Source organism: Aulonocara stuartgranti (genome assembly GCF_965226115.1).
Source record: "Aulonocara stuartgranti genome assembly, chromosome: 3".
In the NCBI taxonomy this organism is placed as follows: domain Eukaryota; kingdom Metazoa; phylum Chordata; class Actinopteri; order Cichliformes; family Cichlidae; genus Aulonocara; species Aulonocara stuartgranti.
The window spans coordinates 78730490-78754613 of NC_138941.1; the positions used below are offsets into that span (position 1 = coordinate 78730490).

General features: G+C 45.1%; 1 protein-coding gene and 1 long non-coding RNA gene across 4 annotated transcripts in view; one reads left to right on the plus strand and one right to left on the minus strand.

Annotated features, from left to right (window-relative positions):
- The window catches only part of LOC309703489 (retinal guanylyl cyclase 2-like), a 31206-nt gene that overhangs the window by 1254 nt on the left and 5828 nt on the right, over nucleotides 1-24124 (minus strand). The window contains exons 1-23 of one of the 2 annotated variants that reach the window (XM_082528353.1): nucleotides 23843-23980; nucleotides 15791-16037; nucleotides 15002-15232; nucleotides 11339-11494; nucleotides 11116-11258; nucleotides 10766-10921; nucleotides 10516-10665; nucleotides 9427-9646; nucleotides 9186-9261; nucleotides 6912-6996; nucleotides 6585-6701; nucleotides 6434-6517; nucleotides 6100-6276; nucleotides 5581-5734; nucleotides 5249-5392; nucleotides 5011-5159; nucleotides 4753-4916; nucleotides 3867-3990; nucleotides 3728-3796; nucleotides 3442-3616; nucleotides 864-962; nucleotides 644-729; nucleotides 28-113 (exon numbers count right to left, since the gene is read on the minus strand). In XM_082528353.1, the coding sequence (XP_082384479.1) occupies nucleotides 28-113; nucleotides 644-729; nucleotides 864-962; nucleotides 3442-3616; nucleotides 3728-3796; nucleotides 3867-3990; nucleotides 4753-4916; nucleotides 5011-5159; nucleotides 5249-5392; nucleotides 5581-5734; nucleotides 6100-6276; nucleotides 6434-6517; nucleotides 6585-6701; nucleotides 6912-6996; nucleotides 9186-9261; nucleotides 9427-9646; nucleotides 10516-10665; nucleotides 10766-10921; nucleotides 11116-11258; nucleotides 11339-11494; nucleotides 15002-15232; nucleotides 15791-16028 (3083 nt within the window). In that variant the 5' untranslated portion in view covers nucleotides 16029-16037; nucleotides 23843-23980. Of the gene's footprint in view, nucleotides 1-27; nucleotides 114-643; nucleotides 730-863; nucleotides 963-3441; nucleotides 3617-3727; nucleotides 3797-3866; nucleotides 3991-4752; nucleotides 4917-5010; nucleotides 5160-5248; nucleotides 5393-5580; nucleotides 5735-6099; nucleotides 6277-6433; nucleotides 6518-6584; nucleotides 6702-6911; nucleotides 6997-9185; nucleotides 9262-9426; nucleotides 9647-10515; nucleotides 10666-10765; nucleotides 10922-11115; nucleotides 11259-11338; nucleotides 11495-15001; nucleotides 15233-15790; nucleotides 16038-23842; nucleotides 23981-24124 lie in introns of those variants that run through there. The other variant, XM_082528352.1, reaches the window with a different exon arrangement.
- LOC309703736 lies at nucleotides 9636-15847 on the plus strand. Of its 2 annotated transcripts, none has more exons than XR_014276001.1 (4): nucleotides 9636-9691; nucleotides 11373-11483; nucleotides 14286-14562; nucleotides 15764-15847. It is a non-coding gene; the product is annotated as an uncharacterized lncRNA (long non-coding RNA). The 2 variants fall into 2 exon arrangements; XR_014276002.1 differs by lacking the exon at nucleotides 9636-9691 and adding an exon at nucleotides 11178-11264.

A 24124-nucleotide genomic window follows, 5' to 3' on the forward strand; every position in this document is an offset into this window, starting at 1 on the left:
TCGATAATGACCGCTGTGTGTTCTTACCCTCCGGCGAGGTCTGGAGGAACAGGAAGAGGTTTATTAAAATCTTCTCGACCCATCAGCCAGTACGTGTCCTCTGTGCCCTTAACCTGCAACACAAGCATCCAAACATCAACGAGTCCCACCACGGACTGGCATCAGGCTGACTAACTGTGGACAGGGTGGGATCTGGACCAGACTCTGAACCTGTCAGACTGGACTACAGTAAACCTGAGGGTAATAACCTGACCTCTGAGATAAGGTTTTATAAACCATCCATTCTCTTTCATCCTCATCAGGGTCGCAGGGGTGGGGCAGGGTACACCCCGGACAGGTCGCCAGCCTGATTCAAGGCTAAGCTTCGTGGTCACACCTATGACCAGTTTAGATTCTCCAATTAACATAACCTCACTAATTGCATGTCTTTGGACTGTGGGAAGCCACAGTACCCAGTACACAGAAAGGCCCTGGCAGGGGGTGGGATCGAACTCAAGACCTCCTTTATGTGAAGCAACAGTGCTAATACCCGAGCCAGCGTGCTGCCTTTATCACCATTGTGTGTGTTTTCTAACAGCATCCACAGCTACTGCGTCATGCAATTATATTTGGATTTGCTTCAGGTCTGTTTAGATTGGCATACCTGTGCCTTCCGGGTGTCTATGTGGTATCCCACTTTCAGACTGGTCAGGACTTTGACCGTACTCAGACTGATGTGGATCCTGTAAGCTGCAGACCACAAACACATCGTCACACCACAACTCAGGAGGAAGCTAGTGATTCTGACATAATTTAAATGCAGACAGGAGAGACATCAGGGTGGTCTCTCAGTGATCCAACCATTGATCAAAGATTTTACTTACGTAGCCCAGAGGACTCCATGAGTGAGGCCGTGGTCACCGTGTCTCCAAAGAGACAGTACCTGGGCATCTTGAGTCCAACCACACCTGCTACCACGGGACCTGAAGACAGGAAGGGCCGACCTTTACCTGGCACTAACACCATAGACAGCCTCAGGAACCATTATTACCATACTTTAATCAGAGATGTAGGGTTACATTCAAACTAGCTGCGAACACAAATACACTACCAGTCAAAGGTTTGGACACGCCTTCTCATTTAATGGTTTTTCTTTATTTTTACTACTTTTGATACAAACTCAAGACCTCATATATATGAAGCACGACATATGGAATTATGTAGCAAAGAAAAAACTGATTAACAAGTTTAAATATGCCGGGAAAGTTGATTATGTTCAGCTGGATGCAGGATGTAGTTTTCAGTGGGAGAAATGCTTTGTCACTTCTTCGGTCTCAGCTTTCTCCAACCTTATAAACAGTACATCTGCACAGTCACTGAAACCAGCATGAATGAACAATGGGCCATGACCCAGTTGTGTTCTGTATATGTTTATTCCTCAATGCACATCACCAACAGACCCCAGTCAGGAACCAGTCCCATTTTTAAGTTGGCGGGGCAAGATTGCCGATGCCGTGCAGGTGTGTCCACCTTCCCTGCACAGCACCGCAGGCCACGCCCCACCAAATACCCCCATCGCCCGACTGAGGCTGGGGAGCCACCCGGCTGGCGCGGCTCCCCGTGCGGCGCCTCTGCCTCCAGCAGGCACAGCCCCTCTCGCCCCTCATCCACCTCTGGCTTATGAGGCTCCTCCACCACTCCCGGCTGGAACAGCCCTTCCTGGAGCAGCTCCTCTTCCTCCAGTCGGTGTGGACCCTTGCGCCCCTCATCTGCCATCTCCGGTTGGAGCAGCTCCTCCACCGCTCCCGGCAGGAGCAGCCCACATGACAACGTGAATATTAATGATGAAGGAACTGACCTCCCAGCCCAGTGTTCCTTCAGTGGGCTGGTTTCAGTCATTATGCAAATGCATGTTTATAAGGTTGGAAACCTGCAGTCAGCTGAGACTGAAGAAGTCACCTGATGATGATGAAACGTTTCTCCCACTGAGAACGTTCAGATGAACTGAATCAACTCTTTTGGATTTACTCACCTGGATGATTGAGGGTACAGCAAAACAACACTGAATATGTTTTATAGTTTAGATTCCTGTAAGTAGCTGCCCTTTGCTTTGTTGACAGCGCTGCAAACCCTTATCCTGCTCCATGAGCTTCATGATGTAGTCACCTGAAATGGTTTCACCTCACAGGTGAGCCTGTCAGGGTTCATTGGTTATAATAATAATAATAATGGATTGCATTTATATAGCGCTTTTCAAGGCACCCAAAGTGCTTTACAATCTCACATTCACACACTGGTGGAGGCAGCTACAGGTGTAGCCACAGCTGCCCTGGGACAGACTAACAGCAGCGAGGCTGCCATATCGCGCCATCGGCCCCTCACACAACAACCAGGACAGAGAGCCCGGGGATCGAACCGGCAACCTTCCGGTTACAGATGCACATCCCAACCCCCAGCACCACGGTCGCCCCCTAATTAAGAATGGTTCTTGCATTCTTAATGGGGTTGGGACCATCAGTTGTGTTGTGCAGAAATCAGGTTGGTACACAGCTGACAGACATATTTGACAACCTTTACCATTCATATTAGTAAAGTAAGAGAAACAACAGTCCATCATTACTTTAACAACTGAAGGTCAGTCATGGTTTTCCTCTTTTTAGTGAGCCAAGCCGAAAGAGCCGGTTCTCTAAAAAGACTCAGAATTCCCATCAGTAGTGTTGTGTGGGCTGGAGGCCTTGTTTGCTTCCATTTAGTCTGCTGCTGCCAATCTCCTTTCAGAACCTAGAGGCTCAGTGAGTGCGACTCGGAGTAGCCTCGTGGTGATTCTCACTGGGAGGCCCGAGACCCCAACATTGTAAATATTACACTTGGGGCCAGTAGGGTGGATCCCTTCATTAGGATAGAGGGACACACGTCCAGGTTACACAGTAATCAAAGCAAAGTCTGGATATTACGAAGAATCTAAAATATAAAACAAACAACGTGTTTTGAGTTATTTCACACTTTTTGATTTACTACATAATTCAACACGTGTTCATTATTAGTTGATGCCTTCAGCAAGAATCTAAAAAGAAAAACCATTACACTGTTTTGTCCAAAACTGGTACTGTAATCCAGTCTGACTGGTTCAAATATCATTCCCATCCTTGTGGTCTGAGCACCAGCTGCTGATGAGGCAGGACTTGAGCCAGCCCTGAGGTCTCCCAAAACAGCTCTGTCAACAGACACTTCTACTCACTACTCCTGACATTTCTAAATCTTTCAGCAGTTGCCCACAGACGTCAAGCTTCACTAATCTCATCCACACGTGTCCACAGTAAGAGTGACTTACACCTGAGACACATTGAACATACTCTGGATTCTTCAGATGAGGAAAGCTGATAGTATAGTAGTTACACTGATAAATGAACCCTCTCCTGACGTCCTGGTACTGAATGAGCAGATAACGGTCGACAGGTGTACCTGAGTGCAGTCCGATGCGGATTTTGACTTTAATCTCGGGCATGTGTTTGATCTTAAAGTTTCCTATCGAGTGCAGGATGTCCAGAGACATGTTGGCCACTTCAGCTGCGTGTCGATTCCCATTCCTGTTGGGAACACCTGAAGCCACCATGTAGGCATCTCCAATAGTTTCCACCTATAACAAAACCAGAACCAAATTTCATGTGTCTTTGTTCAGATCATCCAGAAATTAAGAGAAATCTTCACTGTTTAGGTCACACACGTGTTTTAAATGGAAGTGTGTTACCTTGTACACATCATGGAGAGCAATGATGGCATCAAACATGGTGTAGAGGTCATTCAGCAGGTCGACCACCTACACACACACGGGTTTAGTGAAACACTGAAAAATGAAATGCACAAAAACAAGTTCAAACAGTTTGTACCTCGATGGGCTCGCTCAGAGCAGAAATAGTTGTAAATCCAACAATGTCGCTGAAGTAAAGGGTGCAGTCCGAATAATGTTCAGGTTCGACTGGTTTCCCTTTCTTCAGAGCTTGAGCCACAGACCTGGAACAAATGGGAACTCGCAAAGTAAGAATTTCATTGCTTAGTGTAACCATGCAGCAAACAGCCAAACTAGAGGCCAGAAGTTTAACATGGCTCTCCAGTTCATCCTTCAAACCCAGGACTCCGCAGGAACCAATAATGGATTCCAGTTTAGCTCCACTTTTAACGCCATCATCATCCTGGTCTGCCAAAGAACAAATCCTCCTGCCTAAATCTGCCCCCAGTGGAGTCGAAAACCTTGGCACCAACCATATCAATGATCCTGTCTGATTCCAGTAAGACAGGGTTACCTTTCAGCCTGCCAGCAGCTATCATCTCACAGGTCCTCAGAGAGCTAAACAAGCTCAAATCAAAAGAGCACAACGGAGGACGAACTTCCTGTGATACAGCAACAAGTTAAACTCACCAAAGATCATGTTGGGGCATTCCTCCAAATGCACAATGCAGCTCATCATTCATAACCTGAGGAGTGATTGGCTGCAGCATGCCCTCTCATTAGCACCTGTGCAACTCCACAACCCCGAGCCAGGCTAAACCCTCCCAGCATGGCCACTCCTCTCTCGGGAGTCGGCGTCCCATCAGGACCAAAGTCTGCATCATGAGGACCTTTCATTCTTGTCTGCAGCGAACTTCATTAACGAGGCCCAACGACACAGTTCTATTCTCAAGGACTCTTATCCACCCACCCATCAGAGACTCTGACCACACCTCCAGTTCACATTACTGCTAATTATTACTAGTAATTTACTGTTTTAGTCTTACTTTGGCAGGAGCTGCCCCACCAGCTTATCTGTCTTGGTTCTCTCAATCTCCAATTCATCCGTTCGTTCTCGGATCAGATCCTCCAGGTTTGAGCTGTACTGCTCCAACATCCGCAGCATGGAGTCGATGATGTTGGCCCTCCTGCCTCTGCTGATACCTCGAAACTGCAAACAGATTGTCGAAGGAGTCGAGATGAAATCAGAAAATAACCCCGAGCCTGTAGAAGGCAGCAGGTGGCAGCAGTGAGACTCGGCTCACCTGTTTGAAAATGTCATCAAAGCTCGGCCTCTTACTCGGGTCTTCATTCCAACATTCATTCATCAGCGTGAGACACTCGGTAGGAGCTTCATCGACCGAAACGATCGGCCTGCAGAGAGGAGGAGGCTGCTTCAGACGCTCCACGATCTCTGGGAGACAGACATGTGGTAAGAGACAAACAGGTGATAAGAGACAGGCGGTTTATAAGAGACACAGCTGATCAGACATCCTCCCTCACCATGAGCCGGCATGTCCATCATGGCATATGGCAGTGTGCGGGAGATCACTTCCTGTATGATGATGGAGAAGCTGAAGACATCTCCAGCAAACGAACCTCCTGAGACCGGATTCCTCAAAAGCTCCGGAGCTGTCCACAGCATGTCTGAGAGACGGGAAGAGAAACACAGCTGCAGTTTTTATTGGAACAGGTTTGTGTTGTGCTCATGATTAGGGTTAATGTTAGGGTTAGGATGGAGAGTCTTAATATGCCCTCTGACATAAACACACGTGTAAGCAGAGATACAGCGTCTGAGATAAACTTCAAACATCTGAACATGCTCATGTTTCTACCGTGTGGATCCTCAGGAATGCTGATCCCCTGGGATTTCAGGATCATAGGAAGTCCATAATCTGTTATTTTCAGAACAAAGCGACCATCAACTAAACAGTTTGTTGACTTCAGACGGCCATGAGTCAAACCTCGCAGATGAAGGTACTTCATGCCCTGAAACAAACACAAATATCAGTAACCTGATCGGTCTGATCAGAAATGAAACAGTCTTTAAAGATATCATAGATAAAGTCGAATAGAGCTGCATAATTAATTGACTTAGAAGTCGAGTCGTGAAACCTGAACTTTATCAGACTAGTTCATAGATCCTTCATTAGGACAGCAGTGTTTTATCATGGCACTATTAATAATAAGAGAGTACTAGTGTGAGTAATGCTCACAGCACCAGTTGTTGTATAAGTAGCAGCATTGTACAAACAGTGATTATCTAATGAACTCACTTCTTTCGTTTCATCCCCCGACCACCACTATTCACAGCAAATATAAGTGAACACCAGGGACAGGGGGTTCGGCAGTACCTTGATGAGGTCCATGAGCAGTGAGGATTTAAACATCCAGTCCAGCCTCACGTTGCCGTCAGCCAGCAGGTCTGCCAGACTTCCTCGGGGGCAGTGTTCCACCACCAGGGCGAAGATCCCCGAGTCCACAAACAGACCCAGGCACAGGTTTAGGTTCTCGTGTCGCATCTCCCGCAACTGAACACCAGGCAGAAAATACTCTTAATACTGCAATACTGTTAATCTGTTTCACGTACAGATGGTAGCGCCATACAACAGAACAGAAAACCGGACACGGAAACAAATAGAATCTGTGTCCGTTGTGTTTCTATTGTAGATTTTCTGCTCATCATACCTGGCTGAACATATTCTGGGTGGTTTGATTGGCTTCTGTTGGTGTTTTTCCAGTACTGAACTTCTTCAGCCAAACCCAGTCACCCTGAAAACAGCACAGCCAATCAGGGAATGTGACAGGACAGGTAGGCTCACACAGGTGCAGGTAATACCTCCAGTATCCCGATGTTGGAGCTCTCCGGTGTTGTGAGGATATAACTTCGAGCGAGCGATCGCAATGGAGTTTTAATTTCCAAAAGACTCTTCATGATGGACTCATCGTTGAGTTTCTATGGAAACAACAACAATCTGACCAAAGGTAGCTCACTGATCAACTTATTGATCAGCCCATTGATCAGCTCATCGATTAGCTCATTAGTCAAACATGCCTCGCTGTTAGTACTCCCGCTGCTCCCAGTTTTCTACAGAACTACAGATGCACCAGTACCAGCAATGGTACCAGATTGAACACTAGTTACCACCAGTAAACATTCTCTGACCTTCCTGCTGACTTGAGTATCGATGAAGACGATGTCGTCCAGAGTAAGGATCATTTTGGTTGCTGTCACTGCTCCCTTAGTACTCCTGTCCAGAGACACGTGAGAAAAGAAAGGTGCACAGTTCTGCAGCACTATATACAACATAAGTAGTGTTATATATTTACAGTGTGGGTCATTGCACTTAAATTAAGTGTTACACAGTGGTGATGGTCGATTGTGTATGGAAGGAAGTCCTTGGACTGGGGGGTGAAACTATGTCGTCAGTGAGTTCAGGGTGGTTATGGCTTTTTTGTTTGTTTGTGTGTTTGTTTGTGTGTTTGTTTGTTTGTTTGTTTGTTTGTTTGTTTGTTTTAACTAAGCAGCAGAAATCCAAGAAGCTTGGAAAGAAAAACTACTGGACTTCTTCAAGTTTCTTAAAGAGGCTCTGTCTGAGAAACCTTCCTTAGCTCTAAGACTATATAGTGGAGAGTCCCGGGTATTCAAGCCCTAGTGGGAGTGGCCTCTTAAAAGGGTCATTGGCCCACTCTTGATCATGGCCTCATTACATGAGCCAAGGTGGGTGTGAGTCATTATAAGCAGAGGTTTTGGGTGAACCCACTGTGAGACCTTAGGGCACCTGGGAAGCATCAGAGACTGGATTACAGATGGCCGACAGTTGGTGTGATAAGCCCCGCCCTCTGTTCAAAGATGGTCATTCACAGTGGACATAGATGGCTTCTTTCACTCCTCTTTCAAATCATCCATCTTCTCTCTATTACAGTCAACTTTAATGTTGAGATTTCGATTCTCCTCAATGTGCACGGCACAGTCCAGAAACAGCAAACTGTTAGGTGGCATACACGTGTCTGCACCAGTGGCGAGGTGCTGCCAAGAGTCATACTTTCTACTTCCTCCATGTAAAGGTTGGCTACGTCTGCTAAAAATGACCCTCATACCTCGTAGTGATGGGATTTCCGGCTCTTTTTAGAGACCCGGCTCTTTCAGCTCCCAACCGGCTCTTCAGGTTGTTTTGTTGCTTTAATTAATTTATTATTAACAACAATATAAAATTATGCACAAAAGAAATTACTAATGTAAAAAAAATGTGGTTTTATTTATATGTTTATATATAAATATATACGGTGGCCCCTAGAGACAAAACACGTACAAACTCCAAAACACATTTCTAACATTAACTGAACTTCCAAAGCAAAGCTACTAGATCACTTAAATTACACAATTGAAAGCATGTGTGTATTGTTTGTGTATTTATACACAGGCACTCATATATATTCAAATAATTTAAACAAATGTTCATTTACCTGTTACTACCACACACCAAATCCGGTCGTTGGTACTTCCTGGCTTGTGTAGCCACTAGGTAACAAAAGCTCAACACTGCCCCCTAGCATCCTGGAGCACGTCTGTTGTCTTTTGTACGTGTTTTGTCTGTAGGGGCCACCGTAAATATACTTATATTTATTCACATAAAATGTAATAAATAAATCATATAATAGAAAAACCAATTACTTACAGTTCAACTTTTAACTATTTAAATTTTCAGCTTTTTCCTTTTAAACAAATTTAAAGTGAAACAACACAAAACACTGCAAACCACAACACAATTAAATATAAATTATAATATGAAAACACAAAGAAGATGCACATTCTCTGTCATATGGGCCTGCATGAATAAACTTTCTGAATCCTTTATCATCTGCAGCTGAAAATAGTTGTGGATGATTACTATACCTTTCTGATGTGACGTTGTTGTCCCTGCTCTCTCTCTCCCTCCCGCTCTGTTCCTGTGCTACTGAGTGTAACTACCGCCCCTCCCCCCTCTGCCCAGCACAAGGCTCGCGTGCAGAGTGAAGCGGAAAAAAGTGCGAGAGAGAGAGAGGGTGAGAGAAAGAAAAAAATCCCACGGCTCCCAATAAGGAGCCGGCTCGCGTCGTTCACTTCAAAGAGTCGGCTCTAAGAGCCATTTCGTTCACGACTGACACATCACTAATACATCGGCTCATGTGATGAGTCACATGATGAACAATTGGTCAACGACCCTCTCCAGGGACAACTCCCACTAGGCCTTAAAGCCTCGGTCATTCCACCATTTGGTGTTAGAGCTCAAGAAGCTTTGCCTATGAAATGTCTTCACAAAACTTAAAGAAGTCGAGACGCTTTTCTTTCCAAGTTTCTTAGACTACCATGACCGGGATGACTGAGAACCAGACTGAAAGCAGAATAAGCACCAGGTACGTTAGAGAGGAGTGTGTGAGATTAAGCCTGTGTGTTAACCTGTTCCAAAAGAAAAGGCCTCCAAGCAGAGTGCAGAACAACAGGAAGAGGAAGAGCACAGTTACAGCGCCCATACCTGCAGGGAGTGGAGAGGTTTCCACATTTATAGCCATGCCGGACAACAACCTTTTGTCAACATGAACACTAAATCACGACACATACAGAAACTACAGGTGTAATTAAGACCGCATTTGAACTGAAACACAAAGCTCCCACCCTCTCTGTGGGTCAGTAAACACACCTCCACTGCAGGCCTCATCTGGATTAAACCAACAGAAGCTGGCTGAGGGGGGTTTTCCTCCCGGGAAGACAAAGGAACGGCTCAGCGGTCTCAGACCTCCGGTCGTCCCGTCGGTGTGCGTCGGAGAGAGTGAGTGTGTTGGGACGAGGCGGTCGCCATCGCTGTCCAACACTACGTAGCTGGCCTGCAGGCCACGCCCCTCAGTACCTCCATACAACACCTGAAAGGGAAGAAGACAGGAGCTGATTGTACCATTGAGTTTAAGGTGAGGACATGATGAAAATGATGATGATGCAAAACAAAAAAGATCAAATCAAATTCTGTGGTTCAGAAATTATTAATTTATTAACTTTATTCTAAATGTCTGTGAAGTTTCTTAGTCATCCAGGTCATCATGGTCTAAGGAGCTTGGAAAGAAAAGCGTCTGTGGGAGTGTCCCTTAAGAGGGTTGTTGACCCATTATTGATCCTCTCAAACTCCAGGCCTCGAGGTCCGGTGTCCTGCAGGTTTTAGCTCTCACCCTGGGTCATCGGGGTCAAATGATTAGTTCTTTACCTCTTTGCCTCTGGAGAACTTCAGAGTCAAAGGTTCTGGTCCATGTGTGTCGGTTTCCGGTAAACTTCAGTGTTGAGGTTTCTATTCTTCTCAGTGTACACTGAAAATCTTTCCAAGCTCCTTAGAGAACTTTATGCAAACACTTAACGACGGGATAGATGTGATTATGTTGTATTAAGTGGTGAAAAACAATTATTAAAACTCTTGTGTTTGTGGACACAGAGACTCAATTAGTCTGTCTAACTTAATCAGAACTAACTGTTCCCAGATCAGAGTCATCTGACACTAGAAGGTTCAGTCACGAGTAACTCTTCACTGCCACAAAACAAAACTTGAGTTTTAGGTCATAGTTTTAAAAACCGTGAAGTGTGCCTTGTTGTAGTTTTTGCCTCTCTCCCTCTGAGTGTCACGAGTCTATCTGATCTGGAGCAGTTTGTTGAAGGAAACGAGGAGAACGTCTTTTATCTCAGCTTTGATACTGAAAGCAGCAACTCCATCAGTTACTCAGCTAGCGAGTGCTGAAATCTGTGTGACCTGATTGAAACCCTGAAAATCAAAGCCTCCATCTGATTTCATGAGCTGATTGCCCGTCACCCAGTGTCCACTCCCCGCCTGACGGCGCTCTTCCACTGCCTTTGCCACGAAGTAGACCATGTTGAAAATAGTCCCAAACAAAGGAGACACCTGCAGACACAGGACAACACTTTGTCACATTAGATTCTCTCGTTTACTGGGGACGTACACATTGTTTACACGTTATTTATGTTGTTGTTCGTTTGTTTACCTCTGTGGCGGAGACAGCCGAGTGAATCTCTCGGCTCATTTGAGCCTCGCGGAAAGCTTCATAGAAACTCTGGTCGGATGCCATGGTAACAGTCAGGACGGCACTATAGGCGTGACGTAGCTGCGTGCTATTGGTCAGCTGGTTGAAGACTGTGTGCTGATTGGATAAAACAGAGAGGGAGGGAACCAATCAGAACTCAGCCTTTAGTTAAACATGTCATCAGTTAATATGTAAACACAGTGGGGTGGTGTATGGGTGGTACATAAGAAAAGTTTGCTTGACTCAGTTTTTTTTTTTTGAGGATCGGAGAAAATGGAATAAAACCTCCTTGAGAACTTGTTGGTCGTTACCTGATAGGGCATCGCGTACAGCAGGGCGTCGTAGGGAATGAACACGTAACCATTGGAAACCATCCCCATCTCCAGGGCGGCCAGCAGTACCTCCCTCTGATCCTCTCCACCAATCAGGACAGAGCTCATGCACATGATGACCACTGAAGGTGAAATAAAAAGTTCTCTGATCTGATGTGTTCAGTTCAGGGATGCAGCTTAACGATCACCTCTTAGCTCTGACCTTTGACCTTGTCGGCTTCTCTGATTTCGTTCAGCGCCTCCCGAGCCCCGCCTTTGCTGCCTGGTTCCATGGTAACCACCGGCCCAATCGGCAAACCCATAGCCCGGAGCGCAGAGGCCACTTCCTGTCCGGTGCTCTCCCAAAGGTCGGTGGCAGCTACACAACAGAGGAGAAGAGATGGAGAAAGGAAACACTGATAAACAATTAAGACAACAAAGATGATCACAATTTAAACAAACTGCCGGGGTGATGCATATGTTTACGCAAATGCTGGGTAAAAGCTGTCAGCCAGACCTCGTGCAGGTTCACAAAAGGAACAGTGAGAGGAACAGTGAGAGGAACAGTGTGAGGAACAGTGTGAGGAACAGTGTGAGGAACAGTGTGAGAGGAACAGTGTGAGGAACAGTGACAGGAACGAGGAACAGTGTGAGAGGAACAGTGAGAGGAACAGTGTGAGGAACAGTGTGAGGAACAGTGAGAGAAACAGTGTGAGGAACGCTGTGAGGAACAGTGTGAGGAACAGTGTGAGGAACAGTGAGAGAAACAGTGTGAGAGGAACAGTGAGAGGAACAGTGTGAGAGGAACAGTGTGAGAGGAACAGTGTGAGGAACAGTGTGAGGAACAGTGTGAGAGGAACAGTGTGAGAGGAACAGTGTGAGGAACAGTGAGAGGAACAGTGTGAGAGGAACAGTGTGAGGAACACTGAGAGGAACAGTGTGAGAAGAACAGTGTGAGGAACAGTGTGAGGAACAGTGTCAGGAACAGTGTGAGGAACAGTGAGAGGAACAGTGTGAGGAACAGTGAGAGGAACAGTGAGAGGAACAGTGTGAGGAACAGTGAGAGGAACAGTGTGAGGAACCGTGTGAGAAGAACAGTGTGAGGAACAGTGTGAGGAACAGTGTGAGGAACAGTGTGAGGAACAGTGAGAGGAACAGTGAGAAGAAGAGTGTGAGGAACAGTGAGAGGAACAGTCTGAGGAACAGTGAGAGGAACAGTGTGAGGAACAGTGTGAGGAACAGTGAGAGGAACACTGAGAGGAACAGTGTGAGAAGAACAGTGTGAGGAACAGTGAGAGGAACAGTGTGAGGAACAGTGAGAAGAACAGTGTGAGGAACAGTGTGAGGAACAGTGTCAGGAACAGTGTGAGGAGCAGTGAGAAGAACAGTGAGAGGAACAGTCTGAGGAACAGTGAGAGGAACAGTGTGAGGAACAGTGAGAGGAACAGTGTGAGGAACAGTGAGAAGAACAGTGTGAGGAACAGTGTGAGGAACAGTGTGAGGAGCAGTGAGAAGAACAGTGAGAGGAACAGTCTGAGGAACAGTGAGAGGAACAGTGTGAGGAACAGTGAGAGGAACAGTGAGAGGAACAGTGTGAGGAACCGTGTGAGAAGAACAGTGAGAGGAACAGTGTGAGGAACAGTGTGAGGAACAGTGTGAGGAACAGTGAGAGGAACAGTGAGAAGAAGAGTGTGAGGAACAGTGAGAGGAACAGTGAAAGGAACAGTCTGAGGAACAGTGAGAGGAACAGTGAGAGGAACAGTGTGAGGAACAGTGAGAGGAACAGTGAGAAGAACAGTCTGAGGAACAGTGAGAGGAACAGTGAGAGGAACAGTGTGTGGAACAGTGAGAGGAACAGTGTGAGAAGAACAGTGTGAGGAACAGTGTGAGGAACAGTGAGAAGAACAGTGAGAGGAACAGTGAGAGGAACGCTGTGAGGAACAGTGAGAGGAACAGTGTGAGGAACAGTGAGAGGAACAGTGTGAGGAACAGTGTGAGGAACAGTGTGTGGAACAGTGTGTGGAACAGTGTGAGGAACAGTGTGTGGAACAGTGAGAGGAACAGTGTGTGGAACAGTGAGAGGAACAGTGTGAGAAGAACAGTGTGAGGAACAGTGAGAGAAACAGTGTGAGGAACGCTGTGAGGAACAGTGTGTGGAACAGTGAGAGGAACAGTGTGAGAAGAACAATGTGAGGAACAGTGTGTGGAACAGTGAGAGGAACAGTGTGAGAAGAACAGTGTGAGGAACAGTCTGAGGAACAGTGAGAGGAACAGTGTGAGGAACGCTGTGAGGAACAGTGAGAGGAACAGTGTGAGGAACAGTGTGAGGAACACTGTGAGGAACAGTGTGAGGAACAGTGAGAGGAACGCTGTGAGGAACAGTGAGAGAAACAGTGTGAGGAACGCTGTGAGGAACAGTGAGAGGAACAGTGAGAGAAACAGTGTGAGGAACAGTGTGAGGAACAGTGAGAGGAACAGTGAGAGGAACAGTGAGAGAAACAGTGAGAGAAACAGTGTGAGGAACAGTGAGAGGAACAGTGAGAGAAACAGTGTGAGGAACAGTGAGAGGAACAGTGAGAGGAACAGTGTGAGGAACAGTGTGAGGAACAGTGTGAGGAACAGTGAGAGGAACAGTGAGAGGAACAGTGTGAGGAACAGTGAGAGGAACAGTGAGAGAAACAGTGTGAGGAACAGTGTGAGGAACGCTGTGAGGAACAGTGTGAGGAACAGTGAGAGGAACAGTGTGAGGAACAGTGTGAGGAACGCTGTGAGGAACAGTGTGAGGAACAGTGAGAGGAACAGTGAGAGAAACAGTGTGAGGAACAGTGTGAGGAACGCTGTGAGGAACAGTGTGAGGAACAGTGAGAGGAACAGTGTGAGGAACAGTGTGAGGAACAGTGTGAGGAACAGTGAGAGAAACAGTGTGAGGAACAGTGTGAGGAACGCTGTGAGGAACGCTGTGAGGAACAGTGTGAGGAACAGTGAGAGGAACAGTGAGAGGAACAGTGTGAGGAACAGTGAGAGAAACAGTGTGAGGAACAGTGTGAGGAACGCTGTGAGGAACAGTGAGAGGAACAGTGTGAGGAACGCTGTCTCGTTTCATACTGCACATGGTTGCAATGACAATAAAGCCACTTGACCTGACACTGCTCTGTTTTTTACTCTCACAGAGAAGACGAGATGATCACAGCCGTCTGGACATTAATCGAATGAGTGCCCCCTGACATCAAGGTTTCGTGTGGATCATTTAGTTGATGGTTGGTTTGAAATGATGAAGAACCAAAGATCGTGGAGATCATCTGAGCTTTTAAGAAGCTGTCCTTAATAAGTTGGAATCAGACAACCAGGACAATTGAGGTCCTCCTGGATGGGTCCATAAAGAGAAGGGCTCGGTCCATGTCTCCTTTTTCCTTCAGAATGGTGAAATCAGACTTGGAGGATCAGAAGGTCAGTGGATCTGTTGAACCTCCAGCTGTCTCTGTCTATCTCTGTACTTTACTTTGGCAGAGAGGATTTCATGTCAGCAAGAAGTTTCCTTGGTGAAAGAGTCCTGGTGAACATGTCAATACTGTTAAACTGGGTCTAGCTCTCACTTCTATCTCCATTCAGAAGCTCATAAGTAACAATGGTTAAGTTAAAGCCCTCACAGAAAACACCTCCACTTCTGTGATGTCCCAATGAACCACTGCAGTTATAGTCCGATGGGCAGTAAAAGTCAAACCACCAAAATCAAACAAAGGGGGCCTAATATATGAGTGTAACAGTCTAAAATGGTGAAGCTCAGATCAAATAACCGGCTCAGACTAAATTAAAGTAACACAAGTTTGAATGAAGAGATTATGGTGAGAACCACCCCACCACTCTGACTGTGATGTCAAACCCTTACCTGTGATGATGCTGACATGCGCCCAGCCGAAAAATCTGAGCACGGTGAACAGGACTCTGGTGGGAGGAGTCAGTGGCGGCAGGTTTGGCCAGTCAGCATCTAGACAACCGGGAGAGGCGAGTCCAGCCTCCCAATGCTCAGTCATTAGGGAGGCAGAGTGACAGAGGGCGGGATTAAAGGGTCCAATGTAGGCATAGCCATAACCTTCAAAGTCCCCAAAGTTGGTCAGAGCTAAAATAAAAAGGTCAAAGGTCAAATAAATATCACACAAATAAAAATAAGGAAAATAAAAAATTGTTCACTTACTCCAGTCTGTAAGCTGATAAACACACTTCAAATAAGCGTGTGTTGATAAGACTGATTAAATGTCTAATGATCCTTTGGAGGTGGTCTAATATGTGACTAACAAGCAGACTTTTCAAATTAAAGGTTTTATTAAATGTGTTCTGATTGTTCATTCAATTCAATTTTATTTATAAAGCTCCAAATCACAACAACAGTCACCTCAAGGCGCTTTATATTGTATAGTAGATCGCACAATAACAGATACAGAGAACAACCCAACAATCACATGACCCCCTATGAGCAAGCACTTTGGCAACAGTGGGAAAGAAAAACCCCCTTTTAACAGGGGGTCTAATAATTGGCTGCTAACTCATCATTGTGTGATTGGTTAACCCTGTAGCACTTTGTTCTAGTGTAACTAACCATAACTGTAACTGGTAATCTCTTTCTAAATATTTTACTGAACTTTATTTTAAGGTCCTGTTGGCTGATTGGATAACAGACCTTTGGAGGCAGAGCAGTCCTCGTCCAGCACTTTGACATCATACCAGTACCCTCTGCTCATACTGGTGTCAGTCCGTAACCTGGACAACGCCAGCGTGACCGCTGCTGTCGGCATCGCCCGGGAAAACAACGGGTCACATGACCACGGACCGACCAAGGCGATCTTGAAGGTTGTTGTCCGAACCTCTTCGATGCATAGCAACCACAGACACGCCCCTAGCAACCATCGAAGCTGCATCCTGACAACCTGCCAGAGATTCAGACAGATTTTTAGAAAGTCAACAAGAACACAAACTCGTCTGAACAAAGATGAAACAAAAAAAACTGATTCAGGTTTGTCAAACTACTGTCTGTTAACAAGGAACCTGAAACCTCCACGTAATGAATTACTTAACCTGCAATGTCAGTTCATTTTAAAGACAGGGCTTAAGACTGTGGGCTTACCACCCACACGAGGGGCTGTAGGGTTGGGTGCTTAGATGGTAAATGGTGAATGTATTGGTTCTTATATAGTGCATCTCTACTCTTTCTGAGCACTTCAGGCGCTGTACACAACTTGTACATTCACCCATTCGCACAAGCACATTTTTCCAAGTGCTTTCTAAGTAACATTCACACACATTCATACTCCGATGGATGCATCGGAGAGCAATTTGGGATCTTGACCAAGGATATTTGGCTTGCAGCCTGAGGAAGCCAGGGATCGAACCACCAAGCTTTCGCTCTACCACCTGAGCTACAGCCACCCCAGACAGTCTGATGTACTGGCGCTCCGATTTTCAGCTTCCAAAACTGGCTTGTGGCACATGGAATGTCGCCTTTCTGGTGGGAAAGGCGCCTGAGCTGGTGCATGAGGTTAAGATGTGATGACCTCAGTGCATAGCTCTGGTTCTCAACCAGTTTCCTATAGATGACCTGGACTCTGTTCCCCTCTGGAGTTACCCTCGATGTGAGGGCACGGACAGAGTGGTACTACATGTATCGCCACGGTTGGCTGCCTTTGCTGTTGGAGTTTTCCCCGGTGGTTCCCTGCGCCTTGTGGTCGTGGAATGAGTCCTAATTTTTGTTTGTGTGTATGAGCCAAATGACCCTACAGAGTTCTCCAGCACCCCATCCAGCCTTCTTAGAGTCACTGGGTGGGGGTAATAACGCTCAGTAACTCTCCAATAAGGAACTCTATTGTCCTGCTGGGGGACTGAGAAGGTGCTGAAGGTTACGTTTCTGCAGTGTTGCATTGCCTCTACATTGGCAGACCAGATGGTGGTTGCCCTGTTTAAGCAGGGGGTCTAGAGGGTGTGCTCCAACTACAGAGGGATCACACTCAACAGCTTTCCTGGGAAAGTGTGTGCCAGTGTTCTGGAAAAGAGATTTGTAGTCGACCTTCGGATTCAGGAGGAAGGCTGAATCCACTGGTTGTGGAACACTGGACTGGCTCTGGCAGTCTGTAATAAGACTTAATAATGCTGACATACAACTCAGAGGAGACAAGCATCAGAAATCTGTATGAATCACTTGTTTGTAACACTGAAAACACATTTACACTAAACATACCAGTCAAAACAGAAGAGCAAGCCATTGTTTTAAATAGATTTTGTAGACCAGCATTGCTTATGTACACTGATGCTTTTACGGGGTTTGGCTTCCTCTGGACGCAATGCAGTCACATGTCACAGTTACATGGACAGCAGAAGAACATGTAGTCAAATTCAAAGTGGAATCAAACTCAGGACTTGCTGTGAGGCAACAGTGCTAACCACTGCGTCACTGTGGACTGTGGGTAGCCAGAATCACATGATCTGTAAGTTTATACTACAGCAGAGGTTTTAAATCCATCGACCAGCCTGCCACCTGAATGATGTAACATCTTACCTTTAACATCTGCTCCTTAACCCTTTAAGACCTACCATAGAACCAAGTCCGCCAGAGCTTATATCATATTTTTACCTGCTGTGGAGCCATTTTTGGGAGCATTTCAAGTTGCTATACATCAATACAACCATTATAGCCCAGATTTTAATAATATGTATTCACATTAAGTGCATAGTAATTACATAAATTGCAAAAAAGTGCAATAAACTACAAAAAAAATTGAAAATCGTTTTTGTTTTTTAACATATATTTCTTGTTAGAGAAATTTAAGAGGCTTATCCCTCAAAACTGTAAATACAAAAAAGTTGCACAAAATAGTTTCCCACCACAGGAAATTTATTTTGAGTGTCTTCATAGTTTTATTTTTGAAATACACCAATTTTTATATACTGCAGGAAAAACGAAAATAAGTATTATAGTGCAAATTTGCAAAAAAGCAGCATGTGCATCAAAATAAACTATTTCCAGCAGTGCAATATGAGTCCTCAGCATCCCAGAAACGACACAGAAAGTCATAAAGTCAAAGAAAACTTTTAAAAAGACCAGTATAGGCTCTGAGGGCCTGATAGTAAAAAAGACTACATTTCCGCGAAAATGACGTCACTTCCGGTTTCGGGCAGGTAATGGCGGAAATGCAAAAGTTCACGCTGACGTCTATTCAAACGTAGGAAGTGTTACAAACAGCTGATCGGATCACAAAGCGTGTTTCTGGAATATTATGTTTTTGTTGCTGCAAGCGCTTTTTATGCAGTTTTTGCAAAGCTATATGTGGAAGGAAACCGTGACCTAGGACAAGCTAATGGCATAAGATGTAAGTACAACTCCTCCGGTTTCATATGCAAAAAAAATTTTGCGCTAGCTCACGTGGTTGCAGAGCTACGGGATTTAAAAATAGTTACGCAAAACAGAGCGTGCCCGCTCTGATCGGCTGTAAAGGGTTAATCTTGTGTTAGGTATTAAAGTGAATAACAGATTAAGAATTTAGAGGCCTACGTAGTGCTTCGTTAAAAGATGATGACAATGTAGAAGCTCCAAGGTGATAAGGTCACAGGGACCTGCTGGCCCCTTCACAGAGGACCACGCTCTGTTTTAAGGTGAGAATACTTCAATAAACCCTCAGAAGAAGACCTTCTGTTTGACATCACATGACTTAAGTGTCATTTCCACAGTAACTATGAATGAGATGCAGTTAACCACACGTGGGATGCTTGCTTGTATCAGCGTTTGAAAGCTGACTGTCAAAACCTCTGAAACGACCACATTTCCTCTGACCTCCTGCAGCTGTGACTATGTGGGGTTTGTGATGAGTCTCCAGGTGATGTCACAGAGATGCTTCCCTCTGGGGATAATTAATCTGAAGGTAGGTCTGAGTCCACATTAGAGACTGTGATGACTTGAAGCTGAACACTCAAACCACCAGGCACTGGAAACCTTCAACCTCCTAAGGGACTAGGACCGCTTGTGTAGGACCACTATGAACCATGACCCCCTTCAGGACTTGAGCCTCAGTGAACCGGCTTTCTGAAACAGGACCCTCAGCTGTGGCTCATTTGTGACTGGTTCTCCTCAGAGACCATAAATCCTAAAGTTTGGACCCTTAGGTACAGCAACTGGAGAGCAGGTGGAGGCTTTCACTGGTTTGTTTACACTGAATAAATGGCTTATATCAGCATGTGCTGACCACTCAGTGCACTTTATCGACAACTTTAATATTTTTTGGGAACGCAGGCATCTGTTCAAAGCAAATGGATTTAATTTTAACAAGTCAGGGGTGAAACTGTTCACCTCCAACTTGTTTTATTCCATACGTTATCCATCTGTGCTTGGTGCCAAGGCTGAGATAAACGAGGAGTTATCTCATAAAGAGGAACAAACAGTACTCCAAGAACAGACAAAGCCCAGCAGAAACCTTGAAGAGGAGCTCCATCTGCCCCCACCCGGGAAGAGCCTCAGAAAGGAGAGACATCTGAGGCAAGAAGAGGGGTCCCTATTTGCCTCCAACTCTCTCAACAACACCAACGACCAGGACAAGGGACCACGACCTTCCCCAGTCCCCCAAACCCCTGACAGGCCATCACCCTCCTCCCCCTCCCTTTCCCCCTCCTCCCCACACCTGAAATTCACTGAGGAGATGATGGAGCGGGTCAATGCTGGGCTCAGATCTACCCCCCGGCCCAATCCCTTTTTGTCCCCCATAAACCCCCCACCAGAGCGGCCAAAGGTTCGCCATCGAGCCCCACCCTCAACAGAGCAATCGAAGTCACATTGCCCAGCCTCGCCCCCCTTAGTTCCTCTTCATGCCCTGTCTCCGCAGTCTGATGTGTGGAGGGTCCGGGCTGCAAGGATTATGGCAGTGGTGACTTTTCCCAGGAGAAGCTGGGACCCTGTTTACTAGAAGGTTTTAAAATCTCTGTACTTTTAGGTGACAGGAGACATGTGGCCTGGTCAAAACACAGAGAGCTGCACTCTAAAAGATCTTTAAACATAGTAAACATACCTTGTGTGCCACAGACTGCTCCCAAACACGAGGGGACAAGTAATACCTCTAAAACACTTAAGTTGGCTTTATTAAACATTAGATCTCTAGCTGGGAAAACATTTTTAATTAATGATTTAATCACTGAGCACAGCCTTGATTTTATGTTTTTAACTGAAACTTGGTTGGACCAAAGTAACAGTGGAGCTGTTCTCATCGAGACGACCCCTCCTAACTACAGTTTTATCAGTGAGGCCAGGGTGAGCAGGAGAGGAGGAGGGGTTGCTGTCTTATTTAATGAATCATTTCAATGTAAGCAGCTATCTCCTGGAAGTTTTCAGTCTTTTGAATATGTGGCTTTACAGCTGAAGGCCCCATCCAAAGTTGTGTTTCTTAATGTTTACAGGCCTCCCAAATACTGCACAGACTTTTTTAATGACCTCAGTGAACTGCTGTCTGTGATCTGTGTTGATTTTGACTGTGTAATTATTGTTGGGGATTTTAACATCCATGTGGACAACCCTCAGGACAAAGGGACTAAAGACCTGAGTAACACTCTGGGCAACTTTGGGCTGACTCAGCATGTAACAGAGGCCACACATAATAGAGGACACACTCTTGACCTACTGATCTCCAAAGGCCTGAGCATTTCAAAGGTTACTGTGTCTGATGTGGGCGTGTCTGATCATTACTGTGTTTTCTTTGAAAGTAAAATCTCAGCCCACACAAATATATCAACAGCAGTGATCACAAAACGGTGTATAACTGAACACAGTAGTGCAATTTTTAACCAGGTCTTCCCATTAACACCTGACCTGTCCAGAGGGTCAGTCAATGAGCTCGTCAATAGCTTCAAAGCTAACATGTTAAATGTAATGGACACTATTGCTCCCATTAAGGTGAAGGTTATCTCTGGAAGGAAAAAGTCTCCATGGAGAAACTCCACACTGGTGAAAAATGAAAAAAGAGAGTGTAGGAAAGCTGAGCGCAGATGGAGAAAAACAAACCTCCAGGTTCATTATGACATTTATAAAGAGAAACTTCACATTTATAATTTACAACTGAGGAGTGCAAGGAGGTCCTACTTCTCTGACATCATCACTAAAAACAGCCATAATGCTCGTGTCTTATTTTCTACAGTTGACAGGCTAACAAACCCTCCTGTGTCAGTGGCAGCTGAACTTCATTCGACCATGGCCTGCAATGACTTTGCCAAATTCTTCACAGACAAAATCCAAAAAATTAGACAAGCAATTGGTACATCAACAGCAGATCCAGGATATGTACTGTGTCCACCAAAAAACTGTTTAAACACCATGAAACAGTTTCACCCGATTAACAGCAAAGACCTGGAGGACATCTTAGGTCAACTGAACTCCTCCTCCTGCTGTTTAGATGTCCTGCCAACAAGTTTTTTCAAAAAGGTCTCAAAGACTTTAGAGTCAGACCTGTTACAGATCGTCAACTTTTCTTTATTATCAGGTGTGTTTCCAGAATCACTAAAAACTGCTGTAATCAAACCTATACTGAAAAAGGACAATCTTGACAAGACACAAATGAACAACTACAGGCCGATCTCAAATCTCCCATTTTTAAGTAAGATCATTGAAAAAGCAGTTTCTCAACAGCTCAGTTACTTCTTAAAACAGAATAATTGCTACGATGCCTTCCAGTCAGGTTTTAGACAGAACCACAGCACTGAAACCGCTCTGACCAAAGTGTTTAATGACATATGTCTGAATACAGACAGTGGAAAAATGTCAGTCCTAGTTTTACTGGATCTCAGTGCAGCATTTGATACAGTTGACCACAACATATTACTCAAACGACTGGAGAACTGGACAGGTCTTTCAGGAACTGTACTAAACTGGTTCAAGACATACGTAGAAAACAGGAAATACTTTGTATCAATAGGTAACTTCACATCTGAGCAGACAAGTATCACATGTGGAGTTCCCCAAGGTTCCATCTTGGGACCCCCTCTGTTTAACATCTACATGCTCCCACTGGCACAGATTATAAAGAACAACAAAATAAACTATCACAGCTATGCAGATGACACACAAATATATATCACAATGTCACCAGGAGACCGAGGCCCTGTACAGGCTCTTGGTAAATGCATTGAGGAAATTAATGACTGGTTGTGCCACAATTTTCTCCAGCTGAACAAAAACAAACTGAGGTAATAGTCTTTGGCGCCAAAGAAAAACGATTACAGGTCACCAGAGAACTTCAATCTATACACCTAAAAACCACAAACCAGGCGAGAAATTTGGGTGTAGTGATGGATGCAGACCTAAACTTAGAAAAACACATTAAGACAATAACAAAGTCAGCTTACTATCACCTCAAGAATATATCAAGGATAAAAGATCTGATGTCTCAACAGGACCTGGAAAAACTAGTCCATGCATTCATCTTTAGTAGGCTTGATTACTGTAACAGCATCTTTACAGGTCTACCTAAAAAATCAGTCAGACATCTACAGCTCATTCAGAACTCTGCTGCTCGAGTCCTCACTAAGACCAAAAAAGTGGACCACATCAGTCCAGCTCTGAGGTCTTTACACTGGCTGCCTGTCCGTCAGAGGATAGACTTTAAAGTTCTGATGCTGGTCTATAAAGCTCTGAATGGTTTAGGACCAAAATACATCAGTGACCTCCTGACCCAGTATGAACCTTCCAGATCCCTCAGGTCATCTGGATCCGGTTTTTTATCAGTTCCCAGAGTCAGAACCAGACACGGAGAAGCTGCATTCAGCTTTTATGCTCCTTATATCTGGAACAAACTCCCAGAAAGCCTCAGATCAGCTGAAACACTCAGTTTATTTAAATCCAGGTTGAAGACTCACCTGTTCTCAGCTGCATTTGAATAAAGCACCAAATCCACACTTTTAAGCTTAAATTTCAAAACTTACATTTAACTACTGATTTTATCTACTGTTCTGATTTTATCTGTTTTGATTTTATATACTGTTTTGTTTGTTTGTTTGTTTGTTAATTAGTTAGTTAGTTTATTTGCTTGTTTTAATCAATTTTAAATCGTGCTTTTTATTTGTTCTTGTTTCTAATGTCTCTGTAAAGCACTTTGAATCACCTTGTTGTTGAATTGTGCTATACAAATAAACTTGCCTTGCCTTGCCTTTGTCTGGCTGCCACCAGAGGCTGTCCAGAGACATGCATGTTGTGCAATAACCGATGATGGTGTGTGCAAATGTGTTGCCTCAGTCATGGCATCAGGAGAGAGAGAGCAGAGTATGTAACTATGACCACACATGCTCAGGTTGAACCCACAGAGGGCATCCGCTGACACCTTTAATCCAATCATGGTAACCATGGAAACACACACACACCTGAGAGGTCAAGACTTGATCTGCAGCTCTCCGATTGGCTGGTTTTAAAGAAGATCAAGCTCATTAACAGATTTACTTAAATCACTCAGGTCCCATGCTCCCTATATTCAGGCAAAATTTAACTTTATGTATACAGCTCGGGTTTACAGCAGCAGTCAAAGAGCCTACAATATTAGAGGGGCAATCGAAGGTGGGAAGGAAGAACTCCTTTTTAACAGGGAGAGAGCTCCAACGGATCGGAAATCAGAGAGGACAAAACACAACCTGTCTGCACACACAGAGTCTAAGACTGTCTGAGCATCAGAAGCTCAAATATCAGAACAATCAATCAAGCGATCAATGATCTATTTACCTTTGTCTCAGAGCTTCATCTGTCCAAAGGAAAACCAAGCAGATGATGTCAGGGTGAACGAGGGAGGACCAGAGACCAGGAGGGAGAGCGTCAACGTCGAGTTACATCCACTTACAGTGGAGAGAGAGAGAATCATGGTCGAGCTACATCCACTTACAGTGGAGAGAGAGAGAATCATGGTCGAGCTACATCCACTTACAGTGGAGAGAGAGAGAGAATCATGGTCGAGCTACATCGACTTACAGTGGAGAGAGAGAGAATCATGGTCGAGCTACATCGACT